A 27,264-nucleotide genomic window follows, 5' to 3' on the forward strand; every position below is an offset into this window, starting at 1 on the left:
AAGTCATTTTTCTGCTGATGTCAGCGTGCAACCTTAAAAAGGGAAGGAGTTCTTGTTGGGGAGGTGTGTTATCATAGTGCTCATCACTGTTTGAAGACAGCTGAGGTTGGGAGGGAGCAACTGCTGGAAATGAGTGTTTAGGTCAGTTCTCTTTTCTAAGCTTCTAGGACTTAAAAGCTTTATGAGCTCATATAATAAATGACCTTCTGCTTTTGTTCTCTCTTTTTTATTGTGCTTTTATGATTGCAAATATTTGTATGTCTAATGAAGCATTTATTTGTTTAGAGCTTATTTCCTTTGGAAGAAATAATGTAGCCTTTGTGTGACTATTAAGGTAACAAAACTTATGTAATTATTCCCCTTTTTACAGCGCATATTAAATTTACAGGCCTGACATTTCAGAATAAGAGAGAGAGAGAGCGAGGACAGTTTGGCAGAAATTAGTGTCTCAGTGGAGCTGAAGTGTCATTTATCATCATCGGGCTTGGTCTGTTATTACTCTGATTATAACCCTGTCCCCAAATCACTGTGGTTTTTAATCTATTTAAGCACCTTTGATTTTCTTTCTGCTCTGTTAGCTCCTGAGAGCAGAGTGTTAATATGACCGGAGGTGGTTGTAATGAGCTGAGAAAACTGTTTTTACTGTTCCTGTATACCAAAGGGCAGTCTGAGAAAGTTTCTGAAAGTTTTGAGAACAGAATAGTGTGAGGTGAAAAACCTTTGTTACACTAATCTCCTACAGAGTAATAGCCTTCTATTAGCCGTCTATATCTTTAGTATAATCCAAACTGTTTAGTTTCTCCAAAATATTGGGGGAAAAAATTATTGACACATGATCAAGGCTTCATTACTTACTTGACCTTATTGTTATTATTATCTCATTATCCTGAGATAATGATTCAGTTACATTGTCACCTCAAAAGCAACATTGTATTTATTTGTTTAGTCTCATGATCATTATTACTTTTGATGTCAGTTAACGTCTCATGGCTGAAGAATATCCGGGTTGGTTTATCTGAGTCTGTTTCAGCAGGAAGTCATTCCTCTGGAGAGAAGTTTCCCAGAAGATGATAAAGAGGTCAACAGCCATGTTTCCATCAAGGTGTTTTTATGAGCATTTTGAAATATCGCATTTGAAACAGCTTGATGGAAACGGCAAAAGTTCGCAAAAAAACGTTTTTGTACTTGCTTGAGGTCTTTATACACTAAGTGGGAGATGGAAACACCTTTGCTTTTCTGACATAGCGAACATAACTCACATGGTTGATCAGCTGTTTCCGCTAAAGCAGAAAAAGAAGAAGAAGAAGAAGAAGAAGTTTCCACTGTTGTCTTCTTCCTGGATATTCCCATAACAGGCGAAAACATGACTGGTAGAACAGCAACAAGCACCTAAAACATGGCCAATAATAGCTTACATGAAAGAACAAGTATGATGTAGCTTATACCACTAATTTCTGATAATTTTCTGATGAAGTTCAGTTTATAAAACATTATATTATAAACCATTTTTAAATGGTTTATTATTCGAAAACCACATTATAAACCATTTTATGGAAACAATCCGAATTAGCACCCAAATAATGACAATGAAGTTCACTTACCAAAATCAGCTATTAGTGAGTGATTTGCAAAGGGCAGGCATGAGAGCACAGAGCAAAAATGTCTAAAGATAAATTAGGTAAAAAAAAAAAAAAAAAAAAAGCCTGACCATAATGATAATGACCATAATAAACAGGAAATTGTTTGGCTGAAAGTGACCCAGATTCTGACAAATCTCATCCTGTGATCAGTTGAGTTTGTAGATGTCGGTGTACGTTGAATACGTGGCGTTAGCTGTGTGAAATGGTCCCTCTGCTTTTTCCCTGAAGGTGGCGGTTTATGTTTATGTCCATTCTGAGTATCATCTGTTTTATCGTCAAGATTAGATATTTAAGTCTTGGTCATGAGAACAGTTTGTCACCTTGGCCTAAAGTGTTTCTATCAGCTGCAGACCTGAAGAAGGAACTCTGCTCTCCATAAAATACAATACAGTCTGCATCCAGTTGATGAAAGTTGTAAACAATCACTATCTTGTAGCTCCTCCTTGCTGCACAGGAAGCGATGTGTTTGTCAGAAGAAAACCCTTCCGAACCGAGACAGTACTGCACACACTGTTTACCTCACAGGGGCTTTAGAAAGCATATGTAATATTTAAATGGAAAATGTTTAGTGTTATAGTCGAAAGACTGGCGGTCTGTCCAAAGTCCAGTGTACCTACCATCTAGTGCAGGCTGGGAAAAGCTTCAGCCACATAAGACTTTCAAAAAGGATTAGCAGGTACAGAAAATGGATGTTTTGGCCTCAAGTTGTTCAGTTTTAACATTGTTAGTAGGTTCAACTACATGTAAAGTATTCAGGGATACTAGATTTCTCTTATAGTGAGTTCTTGTCTCAATGTGTTGCTCAGTTTTCTGACCTACTTGAAGCTTGATATCCTCTAATTGAACCTTTCCCCAGGTTATAGTTGTGACACACAAAGTAGTCTTATTACACGTTGTTTGATTAAAGATTTGAGTGCTAAAGCTATGCGTCATGTTTCAAGAAGAGCGGGAAGTTACCACTAGCCTCCAGGGTTAATCAATGCAATAACAGCAATGTAGGCCAATCTGAGACTGGATAGGTGATAAGAACTGTTGTTATCTCTAACAAGTGAACAAGGTGCACTGACACACTGACTGCTAGGCAGCACATATTGTAATCAACACTAAATATAGTGCTGGTAATTTTAATGGTAGCACTAATAATTTTTCTTTTATTTTTTTTGTTATATATTACTGTGATGCATTAGTGCAGGAAATAAGCAGATAATCTGAGTCTGGTGTCAGGTGTAAAAATACTATTCCAGGTGGAAACATTGGTTCAGTTTTCATGCCATCACCTCTCACAGCAGATTAACCTCCAATCCTGTTATCTGTGTTCATACTCACACGGTGGCTGCGTAATCCTGGTATACTGACAGGATGTTGTTGACACATTGCAGCAAGGCGGCTTATTCAGGTCAGCCACAAGCTGATAAGGACTTCTCGAAGGAGGATCTCTGTGTTATCAAGGACTGTCCTGTTTCATTTCACTCAGGCTGGGTTTGAATATCCAGAAATACGTGATCAGAAGCTGGGCGCTTCATCATGAATCACAAAACAGAAAGTTATTCCCCTTTCGGTGGAATAATGCTTCCCCCACCAACGCAGCAACTCTCGAAAAACCTGTTTGAGTTGTCGGTCCCTCCGTTATACGTAGCACCACTAATGAAGCTAATTTGGTGACAAACACATTGCATTTCCTATAATGTCTTCACAATAAAAGCATTGTGTCATTTTAATGTGAAGCAGCAGCAGCAGCAGTAAAAGAGGACACCGACACAGGGGGGGAGATGGGATGGGTTTGCTCTGGTCAACCACAACAGCAGTGTGGCTAAGCCCTGCTGTGAGGCTGTAGTGGAAACACATGCCGTCACGGCTTGCACTGGCTTGGCACAGCTAAAGGGGACTGACCTGGACCCGTTGAACAACCGGTTACTGGATGGATCACCATGAAATTTGGTACAGACATCCAGGCCTCCCACAGCATGAATTGTAATAACTTTGGTGATCTCCTGACGCGACATCCAACACCATCAGTGGGTCAAACATTCAGTTTTTACTGAACTTTGATTCATGACTACGTGTTGTCAAAACCAGTGACTGGCTCGTTCTGGAGAAAACATTCTGCCTAAGTCGCAGAGATTTCCTGCTAACTCAGAAATAGCTACATACATGACGTCACCATGCCGTGTTGCGACATCAGTCATCTCACCCTGACTAACTAATTTAAATATTAAGATCGGACAATGCGGGCACTGACTGTCTGAGATACTGAGAATGCGTTTTAGTACCAGGTGTGAATGGGGCCTGTGTCTTGGTGTAAAAACGTTGATATCAGATATCTGAACCTGGTCTGCTTAAGAGTTTTAAATGCATGACATTCTTTGTTTTGGTGCGAGTTGCTGCACTTAGCCTTTATAAAAACTGTTGCCCAGTGTCCCCTCGGGGATGAAGTATTCAGATTCAGATTCTGAGTTGTCCTCAGATCTTCTGGGGAAATTTTTTGGTGTTTGTTTCACAGATAATTATAATCTTCTGTCTCTCTGTCATCCACTTGACCACAGAATGTTTTTTGGTTGGTGCAGGAGGTTAAAATAAGACTTTAAATATGTTTTTTAGAAACAAGTCTAGACATCCTTGTTAATATTGCTGCTTGTTTTGACAGTTTTGTTAATTGACCTGCTTCTGCAGATGTTTGTGGTCTTTCGGGCTCTGTTCGGGTCGACTGCATTTTGCATCGGGTCAAATTATCCTCAGGTATGCTGGGTGTCTCTCTCTTTTTTTTTTTTTATTTTTGACAATTCATTTATCCCTGTGTGGTTCAGGGAGGTTTTCACGGAGCCTTACTGACAGAACAGAATAGACTCCATGATTTGTAAAGCTGATGACGACCTGTCTTAATAGACCCAAGGTAATAGGTATTAACCTGAGAGAGGAAATACACCTTTGGTCAGTTGTTTTTATATTTATATCTGCACGACATCAAATTGTAGTTTTCCCCTTTTAAAGGTAAGTAGTCTCTGCATTGATCGGTTTAAGAACAGCTTTTATTGCATGTTATAGGCTCTGTAGCCTGCGTCCTACATGGTGACCTTTTAACTTGTAACACAAGAGCAGCAGCTTCAACACAGACACATACCAGCAGAGCAGGCGTGACAGTGACACTGCCTCATCCAGCATCTGCCCTCACATCACCCCCTCGGGATAAATGGGTGTCCTTGTTTTTTGCGGCTGCTGTTTACAGCCCACAGAAACTCTTTCTTTCTCTCTTCACTCCCCATCTTTGTCATCATCACTCTCTCCCTTTAGCGTCTGACTCATCTCTTCCCCTCCCCCCAAGGCTTCCCAGTGTGGCGCTGCTGGAGGTTTAAGCTCAAGTCATGTTGAAAAGTTGAAAAATCTGCGTATAGGCGAGAAGCCGGTTCACGAATGTCCTTTCACAGACCTCTCAGTCATCTTTTGTCGTAAACTCGGACAAACTTCCTTGTTTTGGCTGCTGATTCTTCCTTGTTAGTAACTTGACAGGCCTTTCTCTGAGTTAAATAGGTCTGCAGTGCTTCCTCTTTCTGAGCCCAAGATGAGAGCGGTCATTAGCTGCATAATTTCAGGGTGGCTGCAAGAAATCGCCATGTAAAACCTTTTCCTGGCAACTGAAAAAAAATCATGAGAAGGAAGTTAAGCTGTATTTATACTTGGCAGAAGGGTTGTATTCACTGTAGATACCTACAGGGTTTTATCTGATTCATACTTCAGTGATGGACAGATAATGAACAGTAACTGTGTATTGTTCTTTATCAGGCTGCATTATGCTTTGATGATATTCTCCACAGCAATTCTGTTTACAGTCTTTGATTTGCTATAATTGTGATATAAACGATGGAATACAGACATATCTACACACCTGGAGTGTACTATTCTTCCATTGCTTCTCAGCTCATTGCTGAAAGAAAACTACTTCCATGCAATTGCTGCTCAACATCGTTTCAGTCACCGTTAGAGAGCGATAAGTGTGATAGAGTCTTTCGTCAATCTCCATGTTGTCTTCATGCTTGTTTGTATCCACAAGCATCAGAAACTCGCAGGATGAAACAGCAGCCTGAGTTGACCCGTCACAGTTCTTGTGGTCTCTGTGTGGTGTATCTCTGTAGCCACCATAGCCCCTATGTGTACTTACATATTTTAGGATAAGAAGGTTATCTATGGCAGCCACTGTCCATGCATATGCTCCAAAGCTACGCCGGCACCCCCCTTCACAGTATAGTAGTGCAGTAGTACAGTCTTGGTATTGCCAGATAGGCCAAACTGGAGCCACACGACCTCCTCTCAACCATGGAGACTTTGGAGGAACAAAGTTAGGTCTGTCCCCTCCTCTAAAGGACAATGGCTGTGCCCTTTCTTGTGCCCTACACCCCCTATTGGGTGAAATCTGTTAGAGATGGAGAGCAGAATGCTGTATGTCCACCGTTATTTCTTGTTTTTTGGAGTGGGATTAATCTCATTCAGTCCTGGCAGTAAATGACCAGACCTTGTAAGCTGAGAGAGAGGACAGTGCTCCTAATGAATTAATCATTGGGCTTGTCCAAAGCCACCGCTGCTCCTGTAACCCAAGGTAGCACAGCCAGCCGCCCAGACATCGTTGGCATTCAACACAACAAACTCCAGCTGAGCGTTACCTACATTACCCACCAACAAAGATAGCCTTTCAGTTTCTGCCTTTCTCTCTCATTTTCTCGCTGCGCCTCCTTGTTATTTGTACATGATGGAGCCACGGTGGTATTTTGTGGCACATTTTGGTGGATAAAAGCAGCTGGATACCTACGGCGTAAACCGCTCATCCACGGCACCGTGTTGTGTTGGAGCTTTCAGACCAGTGCACACACTGAGAGCAGTTATAGGAGGGGAATTTCAGCCTGGCATTACCTGTCAGCCAGAAAGGTCTTCAAGTGTAACATGCTTCCATTTTTGTGATGACTCGTTTAATCGGTGAGTTGATTGGCAGAAAATTACAGCAATTTTTGTACTTCATTAATCGTTCACGTCAAGCCAAGCTTTTTCTGTGTGAGGATTTGCTTTTGTTTTTCCACTGTGAAATGAACATCTGGGCTGTTGGATGGTCGGTCAGATTGTCAGGCTTTCGAATTGTCACTTGAGTCTCTAAGTGATATTGAGTGGCATTTTTTATTTTTATTTTTTCACATTTTGTTGATGACCAATACTTAATTAATCCAAAAACATAACTGACAGAATAACTGATAATGAAAGTAATAGTTTGATTGGTGCTGTTCCAATGTTTTCCTATTTGCTCCATAATTAGCGCTTTCCAGGAAACCTTCCATGAATTATTAGGCATTAACACATCTGTAAAATACACTTCCTGTTCATTGCTGTGCTCTGAGTCACCCCAGAGGGATTCAAACCCCCTAACCCTGGCAGTATTTGGATCTAGACTAATTTGGCGGTTAATATATGAAATATTTTGCCGTGACCTGGCTCAGTTTAGGCTACAGCTGGATGATTGATGTGCCTATTTTCTCAGATGTCACAGCAGCTGGTAAAGGTTAGCTCCACAGAGGGGGGTGCTAGCGCCGAGAGCCCTGTCCGGCACTCTCCATCTGGCTGCCAAACCCAACCAGTTCCCAAGGTGGGAAATTGACACCTACTGCCAACCCAGTACTAATAAATAATTACTTCTGGCTGTGAAATGTGTCTCCACTACCAGCCACGTTGACAGGTAACAGCTCAATGAAGACAGTTATCTGTGTTTATCATCAGCTTTAATAATGCGTAGTATCTCTAAATGATTAAAGATACTATCTGTTATTGCTACGTTTTGTCATGTCTGACAATATTTCTCATTATTATAATATCCATAGTGTCTCCAGCCATCATAAATGAGATGTTTTTAATTTAGATAGATAGATTGACTGACTGACTTTATTTATCCCAAGCTGGGAAATTGCAGTGCAGCAGCAGCATTACACACAGTGAAAAGATGTGAAAATTTGTGAAATAAGACTATAAAGCACAAACTATACATAATAAAATATCAAAATAGCAGCAGTAAAAAATTAGTAGTAATGAAAAGTATTGCACAAAAAAGATTTGTCATCTCACTTCATCATACAGCTGGATATGACATTGTACTAAAGATTTTAGACTTAAATGTTATTAGCTGATTGCTCAGTCGGAGTAAACCCCATTTTCAGTGTCTAGAAATCTTTGGATTTACTGTCATTCTTGTTTCAGAAAGGTTTTCTGTCTTTTAAAGAAAAATACTGATTTTGATAGAACATAAAAACATGTCTTTGTTTTGCGTTCTAAAATAACTCGAAGCATTTTGCTGTGTAATCTTTATTAACGTAAGAATTCCTGTTAGAGTATGTGTTCAGTCTTTGAATTAATACAATTTTCTAAATGCATCTAGAAGCCAAAACTCAAATCTTAGTATCCAAAACAAGAAGCATCATCCACTTCCCAGCAAATTTGTTGTCTGTGAGCATTGAAATAGACTCGTCAGGACCATCTTTTGTTTCTATAAATGTATAAACTGACATCACTGCACTGCGCTGACTCATGATTTCACCTCAGAAACCACCACCTTTCTCGGTTAGTGAGGCTGGTAAATCACACAGCCGTTCCCTCCTCGTCCCTCTGGCATGTCTTCATTCCTCTGTTTCAGTAAAACGTGGCGATCTGCAGAAGGGAGATCATAATGTGCAGCTTTATGCGGTCGCTCATAGTCCACATGCAACGAAAGATGGCTCAGACGACCATAAACCAGTGCGAGGTTTAAAAAGATAGTGTCGCACCACCCAAGAAAGTATGAATACAACTGATATTTTTAGCAGAACTAAAGGAAAATCCACAGTATCATTGAGATGGCACATTGTATATAGTGCTGTAGTGATTATCTGATTAATTAGTTAAAAACACATTTGGTATAGATTAGCAACTGAAGTCATTTTTTAAGTTGTGTTTCTCTCTTTTACATAATTTTAAATTGTTTATCTTATGGACTGTTGATTGGCAAAATGATCAGTTTTATAAAATATTTATTTTCTATAGATTTAATGTATGCATTGACCCGACCAGTATACCGTGATGACTGCTTCTCTCCTCAGATTTTTTGTTTTTTCCTCCCGTCTCTTTGTCACAGCAGAGCATATAAAGCTCATTCTTTTTCCTCTCATATTGTCTGTTTCTTCCCACTCCGTCTCATCATGATTACTGGGTTTGCAGCCTGCAGCCTGTATTTATGTCGCTCTCTCTCTGGAGCCTTTGCTCCTTGCGTCCTCCTCTGTCTGCCAGTGGGAGCTGGTTGGCCAGTTGCTTCAGCAGTGGGCAACGAGCCCTCGCTAACGGGGTCGACATGTCAGCAGCCCCTCTGTCCTCTCGGGGGGCTTTCGGCAGCAGCTCGTTGGCTGGGTTATTAGTGTGCAGATCACTGGGGAGCCCGACCCAGGCTGCGCTGGCTTGTGCTGGCTCATTAGCATTGTTTCTAGCTCTGTGGGTTTTTTGAAAAGTGCAAGAAACCAAGGGTGCAATCACACCTACACTTTGTTCTCTGTGCGTTACAGCTGGTTTAGTTCTGGAGTTGTAAGTGTGGCCCACCCACTTACAAATACAACAACAAGTGCTTATAAGAAAAGTCACATCCTGCACGTCGTAGCTTGTTTATTTGACAGACTTTTGCTAACGTTCATCCGGTGAGGTTCAAACGTTAAGACGAAACATCAAATCTGATGTTACACTGTGTGGGTTTACTGAGCTTTGATGGATTTGTGTGAGCCTGTTTTTCTCACTTATTGTGTCAATGACATGATTAGAAAACTAATTGACAGCAACTTTTTCTTATTTTAGACACATGTCAAACAAGCATGCCAGATGTTCTTCTCATACTTGAGGATTTGATGCTTTTCTTTGTCTTATATCAGTGTAAGCTGAATGTCTCTGGGCTTTGACTGAACAAGGCATTTGAGAACAGTTTGAGAGCAATCAGAAATAGGGTCGCAGTGGCATTATTACCATTTCAGAAAATACCACGATTTCACGATATGCAGCAGTAACAAATTTTTGTTTCTGTTATTATATTGGTTGCAATGAAAGGTGTGAAAATACAAGGTTTTTTGGTTGGATAAATGCTTCATTAATATCTCACAACATATTATGTCCAGACATTAATAAAACAACGTAAACTATAACTTTTTTAAAACTAACACTTCCATACCATGGTATACCGTGACACCCTTATCTGAATACATCACTTTGTGGATCTATAAAGTCAATAGACTCGTCCTGTGAGCATCGTGACTGACCAAAGGAAGGAAGGAAGGAGGCGCAGGTGTCACCTCAGTAAATACAAGTGGAGAATGAAAGAATTAACTGTCTCTTGACAGGTTGTGTGTATCCATGTTGCTTGTGTTTGCTCTTATGGGTTTGTGTCTATATTCCACTATAGTGTGGACATCATCCTGCATATGAGCATCTTTCTGAGGTCACAGCTTTGCACTCATCCCTCTGGGCTCCCCGGAGAGCACCAGCACCCTTCCATCTCTATCATCAGCGACCTTTGACCTCCTCTGTTGTGACTGTAAGAAAAGCTGAACGGGGGCACTGCCCGTGAGCTCTGCTGTGCTGCCGCCGGGGTCACAGCAGAGCAGAGAGACCTGCTGGTGTTTGCTCTTCAGTCTCACAAGTGATTCTCTCTACCGGGCTTCAGAAACGGAGGCATTGAAAGTGAAACCTTTACAAGAAAAACCCGCGCGGTGAAAACAAGGTTGTGTTTTCAGTCTGTCTCTGTTCACCACTTACAAAAAAAGAGGATCTTGATAAATGTGGATTCAGTGCAGAGATGTGTAAGAATTTGAGTTGAGGAAAGTTTGTCCTTTTCAAATATAACTTAGCAGTGTTTCCTGCCGTGGAGCAACGCGGCTGCAGAGTTACCATCATAGATTTCTGTTTCATATCTCATGTTGTTCATGTTCTGAAGTTTTTCCTTCATTGTTCTCTGTGGAGTTTGCATGATGTAATATCACCCCTGTGAGTTTTTTCTGGACTCCCTCGTGTCATTGAAATACAGTATTATGCTGAATCAGCATGAGTATTGTAGAGCAAGTCCAAGCTGTCATAGCAGCTGCTGGAGGGAAGTGATACTGTCACAAAAACACACAACACTTTAGACCAAGCAATTAATCGACTAGAGTGTATTTCAAGAGTTTTGGAAGACGCTTATTCACTGTCTTGCTGAGAGTTAGTTGAAGTTGAGTTCACAGTTACTGTCAGTCATCACTTAGGAGTCAATTTGGCCTTTTGTGGTCTGATTTATTTGTGGACTTTCCTGAGCAGTGTCAGCATGGAGGACAGTGAGATTCACTGACTTCCATCTATAGATACAGCATAATGCTTTGAGCTGTGAACAGGAACGTGATTCGTTTTTGAAACACTGCACCTTGTGTTTGGATGTACTGGTAAAGAGAGAAGTATTTTATGAGAAGGTTAATACTGAACATGGAAAAGGTTTTGAGCTCTAATTGGGCAACACTGGTGACCCTGTGAGTCATTTCGTGTTTCTGCCTGCGTTTCCTGGTTAATTATTAATGGTCTTCTCAATGATTTCTGGAGAATTGAAGCCATATAAAATGCATCACAGGTGCATTAATATTTTCTTGGAAGGCGGGGAGTGCACTAAACTAAGATTCAGTTCGTTGGCTTGTTCTTGTTGCTGGTGTCCACAATATTGTTAAAGGTAAATGTAATTGGTTGGGGATGGAGATGGGTTCAGTTTCCAAAAGCTGGCAGAAAAAGTGAAAAGTTGAATTTATGATGTTGAACCTAAAAACTTTCCTCTCTCTCCATTTCTCTCCAGGTGAGGTGAAGATGGTGGACCGGCTTGCGAACAGCGAGGCCAACTCCAAGAGGATCGCAGTGGTGGAGGGCTGCTTCGGCGCTGCGGGCCAGCCGCTGGCCATCCCCGGCCGCGTGCTGATCGGCGAGGGCGTCCTCACCAAACTCTGCCGCAAGAAGCCGAAGGCGCGCCAGTTCTTCCTCTTCAACGACATCCTGGTCTACGGCAACATCGTCATCCAGAAGAAGAAGTACAACAAGCAGCACATCATCCCGCTGGAGAGCGTCACCATCGACACGGTGCCTGACGAGGGCGACCTGCGCAACGGTTGGCTCATCAAGACGCCCACCAAGTCCTTCGCAGTCTATGCCGCCACCGCCACAGAGAAGTCCGAGTGGATGAACCACATAGGGAAGTGCGTGGAGGACTTGCTGCAGAAGAGCGGCAAGGCCCCGACGGGCGAGCATGCAGCCGTCTGGGTGCCCGACTCCGAGGCGACGGTGTGCATGCGCTGCCAGAAGGTGAAGTTCACGCCGGTCAGTCGCCGCCACCACTGCAGGAAGTGCGGCTTCGTGGTTTGCGGGCCGTGCTCAGAGAAAAAGTTCCTCCTGCCCAGCCAGTCTTCCAAACCCGTCCGTGTCTGCGAGTACTGCTTCGTGCAGCTGACATCAGGAGGTCTCGCGCCGCGCTCGGACTCCATCAGCCGGCCGGGCTCAAAGTTCAACAGCAACAACCTGTCGGACGATGACGACGAAGACGACAGCAGTGACTGAGCAACGGACCGTCCTCCCGACGGCGTCTCGTCCCCACGTCGAGGAGGAAGTACTTCTTTTTTTCTTTTTGTTTCTTTCGCCTCCCAGATGATCGAATCTTTTTCTCCACCGTGAGACGAATTCCACCTCTGAGGATTAATTCACTTTGGTGTTCCAGTCTCAAACCAAAATATTTAATTATTCCTCTAATTCCAGCAAGGATAAATATTTTCCCGACCACAGGGATTAAACAGTGAAACGTGGAATTAACTGAGTGATTAGAAGAACTCTGGGAAAAACGACTTGACTCTTGACTCTTATCGCTTCCACTCAGTCCGCCTCTTCTCTCTGAACTCTTAATTAGGCTGCAATTAGTCACTACAGAACACAATGGTGCTAATGAGAAACACCCTCTGCTCTCCTCCTAAGTTAATTCCAACTAAGAGGCTTCTTTTTCCTCCCATCTTTCTGTCACTTCTTTTAACTGTATGGCCATGAACTACCCATGGCGATTGCTCGTAATGTCTGCAGGGAAAAGCAAATGTTTTGGCTCTAACCTTTATCTCCTCTGTCCTTCAGGTATCGCACCAAAAAGGGCTTTTTTGTAATGGAAGTTTGGTATTTTTCCGCCCTGTTTTGTAAATTTATCTCCAGGAAGATGTCAAGCTGAAGCAAAGATCCCTTTTATAAATAACAAAATGTAGATATTTCGCTAAACCCAGAGCTTTTCTAGTTGACCTAATATAGTTGCTTCTGACAAATCAGCTGAAGCTTGTCTCACAGGGAGTGTGTTTGTCTCCGCTAACACACTTTTGTGAGTTCAGTTTCTACGCGGCTTCAAAAACTAACTCTACCTTTTGCCTGTACCGTCACATAGTGCCTTCTAGAAAACTGAGCTCAGCCTTCAAGTGAGAAAAAGGTTGTTTGTTAATGAATCCAGGCTGCCGTAAAACAGGGACTTCATGATAGGTTGACTCTGAAACGCATTACATAGGATGGAGGTGTTGTGTGCTTCAGTGCATGTGTGCTGCAAACAAGAGAGCCGGGAGATTACTAACCTGCCGACGGACAGGAAGAGTTCGTTCTCTACCAGACAATTGAAACCCGCCGTCAGACACTGACTCTCGGGTTAGGATGTGTTTAAAAAGCCAAGCACTGGTTTTCAGATTGAGCTGAAAGGCATTTATTCCACTACTGAACGACCTGAACGACCCCTAATCAAGGTCTAGTTCTTGCCTTCTGTTTTACATGCAGAATGTTTTGGATGGACGTCTTTGAATAGACACACCGAGACAAACGTCATCGTTTTTATGCAACGTTTGGTAAAGGAGTGCCAGATGGGGAACAGTTGCATTTAAATGCAAATCAGTGTGATTAGATTAATAAAGGGCCCCACCTGCAGTAAGACAGAGAGGGGAAAACATCAGAACCTGCTACTGTCAGAGCTTCTGGGCTTCAGAGTTTCTGTGCAGCTTTAGTGGAAGAAATGGGTCACGACTGCACTCCCTCACACCAACACTAACAAACGTTAGGAAAATATTTTAAACCCGTCACACACTCTCCAACACTTTGCACAAACAAATGCATAACGAGGCTGCGAAACACACGTCAGGTCTTCTGAATCCGAATACCGTGGCTACACATTCAGTCACAGTTCAGTTTCTGTAGTGGTTCATTTCAATTCAATTTAATGTCTTGTTTAACTTTGGATTTACTGTGATCTGGAAGATGATGCAGAAATGGTGTTATGCTCCTCAGAGCAGTGAGATGGTCTGTCTGGGTAAAGTGAATGAAATGAAATGCAATAATCAGGAAGTGTTAGGTTAGCTTGCGTTTTCTTTTGTAATCACATGATCCTGTCTTGCATCATAGTCTGAGTAGCTCAGGTGGTTTGCAGTTACTGGACAGAAACAGTCAGGAAGCCGGCGTGTCGTCTTCCTGTCAGTGGCCCTTCCCTGCGCTGCTCTGAGGTCAGAGGGCCACGTTGTGTCACAAAACAAACGCACCCTTTCTGAACTCTGCTCCTCCCGCCTGGCGGAGTTGTGTAAACCTTCTCTCCCAGCCTCTGCCAACACAAGCTAACACGGCCGTCCTTCCCGCCTTCCTTCCTTTTCCAGAACTTTCCTCTGAAAAAGCACAGTTTTCTGATCATGTGACATGTGTGTGACCTAAATCGGGATCAGGCGCTGAACCAGGAAGTGAAAAAGGCTGCTTGGGGGGAATTATGATGAACTACCTGTCACTGCACAGAGTTCAGGTTCAGTAGCTCTCACAGATGTTCATGTCATCAGTTTGTGCCGTGAAGAGTTTCATTCCTTCTGGAGCAGCTGCAGGCAGCAGTGACTCAGCCCACCCCATCATTTTCTTCATGTTTCACAAATGTGGCTGCAGTTTTGTAAGTTGGTATGGTCCATTTTGGGATCCAGAACCTTTTAATAAATTAGCAAATGAATAATTTAGGTTTAAGTCATCGTATTTGTGTGTTTTTCTTTGGTCTACACAGTCCTTAGTATCCGAAACCGGGCCCAGGGCCTCGGGTGCTACTGGATTGTCAGTCCTGGTCCAATTCGGTCAGAAGGGGTCCTGCTTTTATGCTGCATGGGTCACTATTTAATGGGAAATTCACACCAGCAGAGTCCTAACGTGCATCATTGTGTTACGCTGAGACGCGTCGATACTCAGTGTATCAGAAAAGCAGCACTTTGGCCATCTTTGCTCTCTGGATCAGCACATCACACCAGCTGTGCAGTACACGTGGTGTGTGTTACACTCGTCAAGTGGCAAAGTGTTGCACTTCTGAAATCACTCCGTTTGCCAGATAACATTAACCGTATATAGATTCCTGATACGTGTACGGCCCTTAGACAGTGCTTTCTGCTAAAACTGAACACTCTTGTGACACAAATTAGGAGGATTTCCACCCGAAAGTGTGTGAGATCTCATTTTCCTGCTCTGTTGAGCGCCTGTTGTAAATGTAGTAATGGGTGAGCGAACATGGTGGTGATCTGGGCTGCAGCTCTGCACCAGCCATGTAGCAGCAGCCGCCAAGAAAACGGACTCGAAGCGGAAAGAAACATTTCGTCGCAGCTCTGAGAGTAAAATGTGATCCTTGAACGCCGTATCAGCCCGGTCAGCTGTGGTCACGTGGCGTGTACGCATTTTCACAGGAGGAAAGCGTGTCATTAGAGGCAGATGGAGAGTGTGGACTGTAAACATGGCTGCTGTTCAGTGGGGGAGCATCATGATGCTGCTGGTGTTGGTGTTTTCTCTCTGATTGGATTTGTTGGACCAGGTCTGACGTCCGTTTTTGGACTGAGTAGCTTTCCGTGGATCAGCTTCGGATCGTTTAATTCGTCTGCGGCTTGCTTGACGAGCAGAACAGATGTTGGAATGAAACTCTCCAGAGGTGCACTCTAATACAAACCAGTAAAGATGAGATGTCTGCGAAACAAGACGCTTCTTATTTGACCTTTCACCTGAGATCAAACAGGGAAAAAAAAAATCAGTTGTTGCTGCATCTGGCAGAAGATGAACAGCTCAACCTCTACGAGCGACGCTGGCTCACTGTGCGAGTGTCTCCAGGTGTTTATCTACATGACTGAACAGTCAGAGCGTTATCTTTGTACGCAGTCCGTTATCTGCATTTCTGCCGCGGTGAAAAACTCCTCGTCTGAACTGCGGCTCAAAGCGGCAGAGCGGGAGAAGAAAGGGATCATTTTCTTTTATGTCTTTTCGATTGTACAAATTTACCTTGCTGTTAATGTTGCTGCAATAAAAGCGAGCGAAGTGATTGGAGGAATGAACGTCGATGATCACTAACCAGCTGTCCTTTATACTCACCGTGGCTGAGGTGCTGATGGAGGAGACGACGCCGCCGTCAAACCCCGAAGCGCGGCATCCGGCCTCAGGTTTGCTGTGGATTGCACTTAACAAAGTTGGCACATTGACTTTGATCCAGGTTGAGTTATCGCTTCATACTGTTAGTTTTAAAATGAATCTGGTTGTTTTAATCCTGTTGATTTTTGTACATTTGTACAGATGTGTTTTGGGTCTGTTTGTTTTAGTTGTACAGTTCTGATCAGTTCTGAAATGATGCTGTTTCAGTTCTCCCTGTGCTCATCCATCCTCCTCTTCCTCCTCCTCCTCCTCTCAGTCACATCTCAGCAGCATCTGCAGCTTTGCCACACTCATGCAGCAGTCGCAGCAGAGACTCACGTCTGTGTGTTAATGAGCCCTGTCCTCAGTGTCTCTTCAGCAGGTTTGACCTCCTGTTGACAGATTCAGTGCGTCTGCATACACTCACACGAGCCAGATTAGTCAACTGTAAACCAGAAACTGGTAGATTTCTTGTGGAAAGACGATTTCTTGGCCATGTTTGAGGGTAACTGGGTTTCTAATCAGCTTTTTACATGCATGCATGTGCAGGACACAGACTTCAGACAGAGGAAACATCGACAAGTCTAAATCGGTTGTTTCTGCAGCTGAACATTTGACTGTTAAATTCAGACACTTTGTTTCTGTGAGGACTGAGCTCCGATCAGGTATTAGTGCGCAAGCTTTAAAAATCTAATGTGACTGCATGTGTGCATGTATTTACTGTCACTACAGTGCATGTAGTGACAGTAAATAGTTATAGGCTTCATTTGTGTTCCACAGCTGAGTGACTGTCACAACCTGAAATACAAAACAACCTCCAGACACAAACAGGATTTCACACCTTATTATTGTGTTTTTATTTTATTTTCCAGCGTAGTTGAAGCTGATGTGCTTTAGCCTTCATCGTCCAGCTGTTTGGACACTGTGAGCTTTACTTTACATTAAAAAAGCTGATTTGAACACGGCTTTGACTAAGAAAATGACACAAGTAATTACATCAGTGGCTTTGATTTTCATTGTCATTTGAAAGATTTGTTTAAAAGTCAAATTAATGAACATCAAAAAAGCATCCAGGTGCGTATGGATCTCAGGTGAACCAGTGGAGCAGTGAAACGATGCTGCAGGTTCATAAATTCATTGAAACCAGACAGTCAGTTGTTGTCAGCAGCCTCGTCCTGCTGTTCAACTCTTACTGTGTGACATTATGAGATAAATGGAAGTCCAGCACCTGTGCTGGAAAGTAACTAATTGCAAGTACTTAAGTACAATTTCGGGTACTTTATGGTGCTTCTACTCCACTACATCTCAGAGGCAAATATTGCTGCACTACATTTAATGAATTCAAAATTAGCAGCTAACTTTAGTTACTTTGCAGATTTAGAGTATTAATACAAATTATGAATCACCTAATCAATGAGTTATTGTTATCAGTTTAAATAAGACTTAATTGATCCTTGGGGAGGGGGGTAAATTCTCGGGCTACACAGAATTAGCTCCATCTTTACTAACTGCAGCATTAAAGTGATGAACACATGAATGCATCAGTAATATAATGTAATATGGGCATCATGAGTACTTTTGATTGTTACACTTTTACTGAAGTAAAAATCTGAAGGCATCATTCTACACTGTGGGATTTCTACTGAAACCACTACTGCTACTACTTCTCTTGCCACCACTGTTGAGCAGTAACCAGTTACACCCAGCACAGCTCACAAACTGGAGATCGTCCATGTTTCCCAGTAAGATTGACAGTAACTCCAGAGTAAAGCTTTACACTACAGCTGTTCCAGCCCACTGAGCCCAGTGCAGCTCTTCTCTTACCAGTATCCAGGGTGGAGTTGCCCTTTACCACTGGTCTCTTCTGCTGGCGCTGCGTTTGCCTGCAGCCTCGCAGCAGCTGATACCTGGAACAACACAGATCCCTGCTGTTGCGGCTCTGCTTCCATGTTCTCGGCTACAGTCGTGTGACCTCATGAGAAGAGAAAAGCTGCAGATCCTGAGATTTGACGAGGAGAGAAAATAACGAGGAGGCACGTTGGGACAGCCGAAAGAGAAATCATTGTGTTTTGGTTTAGTTGTGCGAGCCGCTCACTTCCTGTCTCATGGATTTTAATGTTCTCTCTCTGTTGATGGTTTAATTTTTGGTGTTTTTCTTAGTTTTTTTTTTTTTTTTGATCATTTTAATTCTTTTTAAAAGCTTATAAAAAGGGCTCCAATCATAATGTAACCCAGCATATCATTGTTCATGACTAATTCCTTCAGAAACCTTTAAGTATATATTATATATGAATAATGAACTGCTTAAAGTCAGACTGTTGTCCTGTGTTGCTTCATTCAGATCTGGATTATTTCATCTCTGAGGTATCTATATGATGGTATTTCCATTTCATGACACTTATCACTATCCAGCCGCCACATTTCAGAGGGAAATATTAAACTTCAGTCAATCATTCAGTTGATTTGTCAGCTTTGAAAAAAATTATTAGAAAGTGTTCTGATAATTGATTAATTGATTAATCATTTAAGTCTTTTCTCTTGGAAAAACGGCTGAAACATGTAATGGTTTCAGTTTCTTACATGGGACATTGTTCTGCTTTTCTTCGTCTTTAACAGCAAACTGAATAATTTTGATGTTTGGACTGTTGGTCAGACAACAACAAAACATTTAAAGATGGTGGCTTAAAAAGTTTCTATACACACATTTATACATATTTATACATACATGTATGTGTTTATGTACGTACATATATAAATGTGTGTGTGTGTATATATATATACATATATATATACATATATATATGTATATACATGCACACAGTATAAATGTCGTTGTGTTCACAGCTTGTTTCTGCTGCCCCCAAGTGGCCAAAAATGTTGTTATTGCAGGTCCAATAATGATAGAATTGTGACTGAATTTGACGCAGTAGTTCAAAATATGACTTCTTAATGGAGCTGATGTTCAGTTTGAGGTCCTGGATGATGATGATGGTGATGTCCAGAGTGTCTACTGGAGGTCACACAGGGTGTAGGTGGGTGGAACCTGGCTCTTCCTGAAGTCCACCTCCGTCTCCACGGTCTGTAGAGCATTGAGCGACCAGGTCACCAGATGATCCGTCTCCCACCTGAAGACAGACTCGTCCCCATCAGAGATGAGCCCAGTGAGGGTGGTGTCATCCACAAACTTCAGAAGCTTGAAGAACTGGAGGTGCAGCTGTTGAGTTTAGGGAGTAGAGCAGAAGGGAAAGGATGCTGAAAGAAGTGGTGCTGATGGAGTCAGATGTTTCCCCAGCTTCATGTGCTGCCTCCTGTTAGACAGGAAGTCTGTGATCCTCCTGCAGGTGGAGTCGGGCACACTGAGCTGGGAGAGCTGGTGGAAAGGAAGAGGAAGTTGTCGTGTTTGATGATTTGTGTGAAAACTAACATCATAGCAGGAGCCAAGCTGCTGCTTTATGTGCGAAACCTCAAAGGACTCAGGCCTCCAGGCCCCTCCACTGACATGAGAGCATCAGCACTGGGGAAGTTCTAAGAAAAAATAATCAATTCTTTATCAAAAGTACCAACCCCACTGATTCCGAATGAGAAGTTTCACATTATAATAAATTAATTATTACATGTTAAAAGTCATGTCGAACAGACTGCAATGTCTCATCAGAACAAATCCCAGTAGTGCCAAACACATGAGATATTTATTATTATAGTCAAAGCTATTGAATACTTCCAGCGGTGTAGTCATGTGGAAACACCGCCATCCCTGCAGAGGCAGCTCTCAGTAGTGGAAAATTCCAAGAAGCTGAGGTAAGTTGAACAGAAATGTTGAATTAATTGGAAAAAAAAATTGCATAAAACAAAACAGAATTTGGTGGTTATTTTCTTTGAGGCATATTCTGCCTAATAATTTATGTAATTATGGACTATCTGTAACAACAAAATTATTGCACCATTATTTAATCATTATTCTTGATTTTTTTTTTTTTATATTACTTTTTAACCCCTCTGAAAGCTACAAATTCCCCGCTGACCACTCATGTCCAGTAGGTGGCGGTAGAGCGCCTAAAACTGGCTTGGAAACCGCCAATGAAACAAAAGAAGAAGATGCCAGTTGGCGGGCTAAACGAGCAAGAAACAAGCTGAAGTTACCGAAAACAGCAGAGAGATTTGTAGATTTGACATATTCGTCGTATTAAACGAGCAAATAACGAAACAGACTACTGGTACAGTAACAAAGAAGGTAAAAACGAAGATTCTAAGGAGAATTCGTACAAAGGCACTCTGGAACTGATGCTAACGTTAACGTTAACAGCAACCCCAAACAACTCACCCGTCTTACTAGCCTATAGCTAGCTTAACTACAGCGAACTAGCATGATCGTCAATGACCGAATGAGCAGGATGATGGTGGACTTCACCACCTGGCAGCTGGATCTCACCTGCTCAGTGCTGGGGTTTTGTTTCATGGTGGATGACCGTGTCCAAAGCAAGACCAGACCAGGTAAGACTCTGGTTAATGTCTGCTGTTTTTTTGTTTGTTTGCTTCAAATGTACTGATGCTGAATGTTTGTGATAAACTAAACAAAGAAGTGTTCCTCTGTGGGCGGAGAAAATTCTCCTGTTTTAAGAACATTTTAGTCCTAATAGTTTTTTCTTAAGCAAGATTTTCAGTGCAGGAAGTTTACTTGTCCTTGATTATTTTAACAATGTGGCTTTCCTACTTTTACAGAAGTAAAACATCTAAATACTTCTCCCACCACTGCCCATAAACACAAGGTAATTGGCAGTGATGGATAGTAATTAAGTACTTTAGTTTAATTTTGAGGTACTTGTTTTTTGTCCAATTTATGGGACTTGGTACTTGTACATGTAAGGTACTTGGTACTTGGTTTTATTTCATCATTTTTATTATTATAATTATCAATTTTCCCTTAAAGGACAGAAAACAGGTTTTCTTGATTGAGCAAACACATATAATCATAATATATAATTATAAATATATAATTTAATGAAGTCTGAAAAATATTTTTTCCATTACATAAGACAAAACAATATTTTCTCTCTGACCTTGAAGGCTCCACAATTTAATACTCAATTTTTTATATTGAGTAATTTTACTTTTCATACTGTAAAAAAGTACATTTTGCTGTTATGTACTTTTACCCCTATGGAGTTTCAGTTGTAGGACTTGTTTTTTGTTTTTACACTATGCTGTCAGTGTTCATGTTTGATGGAGGGCGCTGACGGGCAGGTGTGGATGGAAAACAGCATTTTTATCTGAAATTATCAGAAGAAACAATAAACAGTGATTTTACAGTTTCTAAGCTAAACTTATCAGAAACTCCTGTACTGATCTGTAGTATATTAACTTAGGAGTGAGAGTTTGTCTATACATATATACAAATCCAATGCAGATCAGACCATCACTTAGTTATACTCTGTGATCCTTTAACATTCAAACTGTCAGCAGCGTCACTGTGAGTGACAGTTGATCACAGTGAGCGGCGGCTCGCTCAGGAGGGTGATAATAGAGGATAATAGCAGTCCTTATGGTGGTTATTTTTAAAGGATCTTCCATCAGTGCTGGATGACAGTGTTCGGGGTCAGACCCAGGCTGCAGGCTCTGATTACAGTCTGCAGCTATAATGTCTGAAAAAATTACAAATCTTATAGTTTTTTTTTTATATATACTTCTCAACCAATTTACACAAAGTTTGACCGGTTTTTGACCCCATGCAGCCAGATATCTTGGAAACTACAGGACTCCTGTCATTAATCCTGTCAGTGGATATTTGTGGTGGATGATAACTGTCATTTTTTTTGACCCCCTAATGTTTCTTCTTGTACCGCCATCAGGCCAGAAGTTCTCTTAACCAATAATTTTAGTTATGCTGTCTGCAGCAGAGGGAACTCTCGGCCTTCTTTCCTGGGGAAATGATGTTTCAATGAAAATGGCAGCCTGAGCCGCATGATTACAGTTTTTAAATAGATTTAAGATATTATTACATCCAAATTGACTTGTTACAGGCAGACATGTTGTTCCCTGAGCTGTACAGATGATGAGCCTGTCTCTAATAAAAGCTCTTAACTTTCATAGGGCATCAGTAAATTATTAAACTGGGCACAGCAGTCGGTTTGTTTCCTGCAAAGAGAGAAAAACAAACTGTGCAGCATGCTGAACTCCCTTCAGATGAAAGAATGAGTGATGAAGTGCACTGAGCCGTCACCACAAGGCAACAGAGTTCTACCTGTACTGGATAAAGTATTCTATAGTTTAAAGACTTTTGACTGTGTTTCAGGGTCGGAGGTGTGAGCTAAAACAGACGTTGCTGCTTCTTTTTTCACATGATCTTGCAGCTTGAACACGCTGCGTTAGTGCGTCTGGCGGAGGCTACTCTCACGTTCGTTTGACAAACGCTCCTCCAGAAACATGTTTGACCGGAAACAGACTTTTTAATTTTTTCCAACAGAGTATCTGACTCTGGGCATTCAAAGACTTAAACAAACTCACGTCCTGCTTCTGCTGATGCGGTTGCACTCTCTGAGACTTTGCTAAAGTGATGATCTCTTGTGTACTTGTGCCAGTGTCGCACTACAGTTTATCATTTAGTTCATCACCTACGTGTGGCTACAGTCGCTGTTACTGAGCAAAACTTACCCAGTTTTGCTTTAATGTTTATATGTTAGGAAGCTAAAGCAATGCTAGCTAAAGTTAGCAAACTTCAGGTAGATTTTGCAGTGTATCTGACATACTGAATACATTTTCTGACTTTTCTCAACTCCGGTCACATTGGCTAATTTTATAGCCTAATTATGTCACAGTTGTGATTTGAAAATTTGCTTTCTTTAAATTCTTTAAAACTGCATTTTCAATTTCAAAACAATATTTGTTCAAACTTATTCTGCAGCTGCATGCAAAACACAGACCATCAAGCTTCAGTTTGGTATTTAACAAGAAGCTTACACATGTTTTATTGGTGCAGTTGGTGAGAGGCAGGGGTAGATGATGGTAGTGCGGCAATTGGCAGTTACATGTGGCATCTAGGCCTGTGGTAGCAGTGTAGCAGCTAACAATAGCTAAAGCGGTGGTAGTATGATAGTATCTTAGCAGTTAGTATTGGCAGCTAGCAGTTAACATTAACAGTATAGGTGAATCTAGCTTTATTGTCTTCTTCTGTTCCTTTTAGCAGGTAGCGGTTAGCACTTAACATTAGCTAAATGGTAGCATCGGAACTGTATTGTCTTCTTCTGTTCTTCTTAGCGGTTAGCATTAGCATTAGCTAAATGGTAGCATCGGTACTGGCCACTACCTGGAGCATCTCTGGGTCAGTTGAACGTGGCGGTGCTGTTTGGATTGTGTAGGAGCAGTGTGAACTGGCACTAGGGGGGGTGACTCTGGGACGCCGGAGTTCACTGCCTAACCTCCTGGAGGTGTAGTGGGACTAAGTAGGCGAAACACTGTTGAAGGGAGGTTTCCACCTGATGACCCCCAGAGACGTGTTAGGAATCACTGCTCTTTGGCAGGTATAGAGGCAGATTAGAGCTCCAAGGTTCTTCACTGAGAATGAATCCTCTTTTTGAGCACAAGTATCTTGTGTTTAAATTAACTAGCTTATAGGTGATATTAATTGTACATGTAGACTCTGTACAGTGTCAAAAACTAAAAGACTGAGGTTTAAAACTTCAGCCTTTATTTCTCATCGAGCATTCAGAGAGCAGAATACGCTGTTATTGATACCAACGTTAAACTGAACAACGCTCACATTTATAAAGGAGGAAGAGGCAATATATTCATATAAGACACTGGATAAGAAGCTGACACCCACATCTGCAAAATAATTGCAGACACTGAAGTATGTTATTTGCTAACGCTATTTGAAATGTAACTCTCTTAGCGGAGGTTTACTGGAGGCTGGCGGGTGAACAATGAGTCATTCCTGTGGTGGGAACGACGTCTCAGCGAACCTTTTTATATTAAAGCATGATGACACGAGGGTGAAATGACTCTTTGTATAACAGCTGTGTGATAACCAGTTATTACCCACATAGCCTAGCTCTCCACCTCACAGTCTGCAGACTGGAGTCTAATCAGGGTTCATTCAAAGATACACAAACTGTTCTTTTGTTGTGTTTTAGTCTCTCTCTGGCAGATGGCGCCACACCTTCTCTAAAACACTGACAGGACTCCATTTTTCTCACTTTGACTCATTTAGTTAAAAGCGGCCTCTTCAGCAGCTCTTCAACTTTCTGACTCAGGAACTCAACAAATATTTAAAATGTAGTTTGTTCTTATATTTCTTATGACTTGTTCTTAGCTATGCACTTTATCAGTATTACATCTTAAAATCTTATTACTTTTATTTATTACTTACTATTTATTAGTTATTTATTTGTCTATTTTTCCTCTACATTTTTAACTTTCTTAAAGCTTCTAATTCTTGTGCATTATACCTGCTTTTATCTTTAATTTATTTGGTTATTTATCTATTTATTTATTTTTTCTTTAGTCTTTTAATTCCTAGCTTCAGTGTTTCCTCATGTGGGGGCCTCCACACTGGGGTGTATGCCCGGTCTGCCCACGGGGGCCGTTGCTTGGAGGCCGCCTGGGCCCGAGGGACTTGGGTGGCTCTGCATTAAGTGCGGAGTCTGCCCCTGTCCATCGGCGTCTGGGTGGTCTCTGTGGCGGCGCTCCCGGTGGCCGCAGGCTGTGGCGCTTCCCGGTGTGGATGGCTCCCATAGGTGTTTCCTCACATGGTTCCTCAGTGCCCTGCCATGTCTCAGCACTGTGTGTATGTGTGTGTATATGTGTGTGTGTGTGTGTTTTGTGAGTGTTTGTGTGAGCGCATGTGTGTATATCTGGAAGCAGGATATTGTCTGTCATATTATGCTTTTATTCTCTCTGTTGTTGTATTCTTCTATCTTGTGAAGCACTTTGCGTTGCATTTTAAATGGATGAAAAGTGCTGTATAAATAAAGTTTGATTTGATTTGATTTAGTAATTGAGAACAATGTTGCTCAGGCTCAGTATGTATTTCATAAAATTAAAAAAGGGCTAACTACAGCATTTGTACTTATAATATATAAAATCAAATCTGTCCTATCAACATGTTGATTTTAGGTTTCTGTTCAGACAGAATTTAATGTTTAATGGAATTTAATGGAGACACTTAACAAACGTGGGGTTATATATGGTCATGAACATAGGTACAGGAAAACAGTCCCTGCAAGTACCTCTGTTACCACATCATGCAGCATAGCTCAGGTTTCAGAAGGTGAATAATTATGACTGTGATGGATTATTTTTCTGCAAAACAATTTAGTCTCTGCAAGTCACGCTTGAAGGGGATAAATGGAAATCAATGCCTCCCTGGAAGGAAGGCTCAGCAGTGATGTGAAGTGGAAGTGATTTGTAGTCAATGTGTGTGTTCTGTGGTGTTCGGCAGGCTGTTTTTAGAGGCATCACAGAGCAGAGAGTAGTCCTGAATCCTTCAGATCGCTCCCTGAAGATCAGGTATAATGGCTCCGGCATCATTAGGCCAAGAGAGAGTACAGGCTCGAAGTCAGCGTTCTGTCACTCAATATAATGACTGCCGCTTGTGTCCTTTCAAAAGCCTCCTTACTTTATCCTTCAGCAGTGTAGCCCTGCAGGCAAAACACACACACACACACACACACACACACACAGACATCTGTTTTTTTTTCATCACTCCTTATTTTATTTGCTTTGCTTCGCTGTTTCACTCTACAATGAACTTCGTTTTTGCTCAGTGTTTTCTTATAACTTGTCTTCTGATGAGGTCAAACTCACGTCTTTCATGAAAGTGAATGTTGTCTAATGCACACCTGCTCAGCAGGTGTGTAGGGGAAGAAAAACAAGGAAGTGAATTTCTAGTATAAATGTAGAGCTGAAAGCATCCGAGAGGTTGCATTGTCTTTTTCTTTGTCATTTCCGAAGTGTGTATGTGTGTAATTACTATTATTATTAGATTTTCCCTGCATGCTATATGTTTTCTGCAGCGACAGCACCCTTTATTTCGTTGTTTTGCTGTCCCAGTTTCTGTGTGGGTGGACTCTCAATAGTTCCAACAACAACAGAGAGGAGGTCGGTAGAGCCTGGTCAGGTTTCTGTGCGTAGATTAGCTCAGCAAGAGCTAGCTTATTGCAGATATATCAGTATCACTGTATGTGTGTGTGTGTGTGTGTGAGGTGATCAGTTCAGGAGGATATCAGGATTTTTGCTAGTATTATTTGTCAGGTAATCATTTTCTCTCTTTTTTTAAACTCGCAAGTATCATTATCAGTATCAGTCAGTCGGTATTTGTTACTGTACATTAATATAGTTTATCATATTTAGTTGACCTCATTCTGTTTTTTTTTCAGGAAAGTTTTAGCTGACTAAAAGTCTAAAAGGGCGATTTATTCTCAGCTTAGTCAGAAAACTAACTTACTATTTTACTTTAGGCCCCTTTTATTCAGTAAACCTGTGAAATGTAAATCAGTGCAATACAACAGCTCAGCCATAAATTCTGCCATTAAAAAGATAATAACATCGAGTTTTGATTTACACTGTCAGGGAGGTGTTAATGAATTATGTGTTAATGTAGAGGTTGTACTTTGCCCTCCACATTTACAACCATGACGGGGGAAGAATATTAGAAACACATCTCAATATAGTGCAGCCCGTAACAACCAGCACTAACGAGAAACTCAACTACAAAATTCAGCATTAATTAAAGGGTTGAAGTGTCTCCTCACAGCTGATCTGTCCCCACGCCTCTTTGTTGCCGTCTGCCCACAGCTACCTCTGCTTTACTGGAATAATTTAACAGCTTTTTGTTTGAGTAGCCTAAAGAGTTATGTAACATCCCAACTGGACACATCTGCCGTTATTTGTCAGCTGGCCTAATTTGGCTGGAAGACAAAAGAGAGCTGAGAACATAAATATTACTATCCAGAGCAGAAAATTCTGAAAACTGTTCCCCTCCTGCTTTTCCCTTCACGTCCTTGATTATTTTTTTTGTAATTATGTTGAATTATAGGCAGAGCATTTATAGCATGGTCATATTAGCTGTTGCTAATTTAAGTAAATTCAGCAAGCAACTTGATAACAGGCCAAACTCAAACTTGTGTTTGTGCTCTCTGCTTGACCAAAGATGCATTTTTGCTTGATAAATGAGAAACCT

General features: G+C 41.6%; 1 protein-coding gene across 1 annotated transcript in view; it reads left to right on the forward strand.

Annotated features, from left to right (window-relative positions):
- Positions 1–18,404, forward strand: part of plekhf2 (pleckstrin homology domain containing, family F (with FYVE domain) member 2) — a 29,466-nt gene extending 11,062 nt beyond the window's left edge. Inside the window, exon 2 of the mRNA XM_041943127.1 lies at positions 11,485–18,404. Coding sequence (XP_041799061.1) covers positions 11,496–12,236 — 741 coding nt within the window. The 5' untranslated portion in view covers positions 11,485–11,495 and the 3' untranslated portion in view covers positions 12,237–18,404. The remainder of the gene's footprint in view (positions 1–11,484) is intronic.
- The last annotated feature ends 8,860 nt before the right edge of the window (positions 18,405–27,264 follow it).

The sequence above is a fragment of the Chelmon rostratus genome, chromosome 8 (genome assembly GCF_017976325.1).
Source record: "Chelmon rostratus isolate fCheRos1 chromosome 8, fCheRos1.pri, whole genome shotgun sequence".
NCBI classification, from domain to species: Eukaryota; Metazoa; Chordata; class Actinopteri; order Chaetodontiformes; family Chaetodontidae; genus Chelmon; species Chelmon rostratus.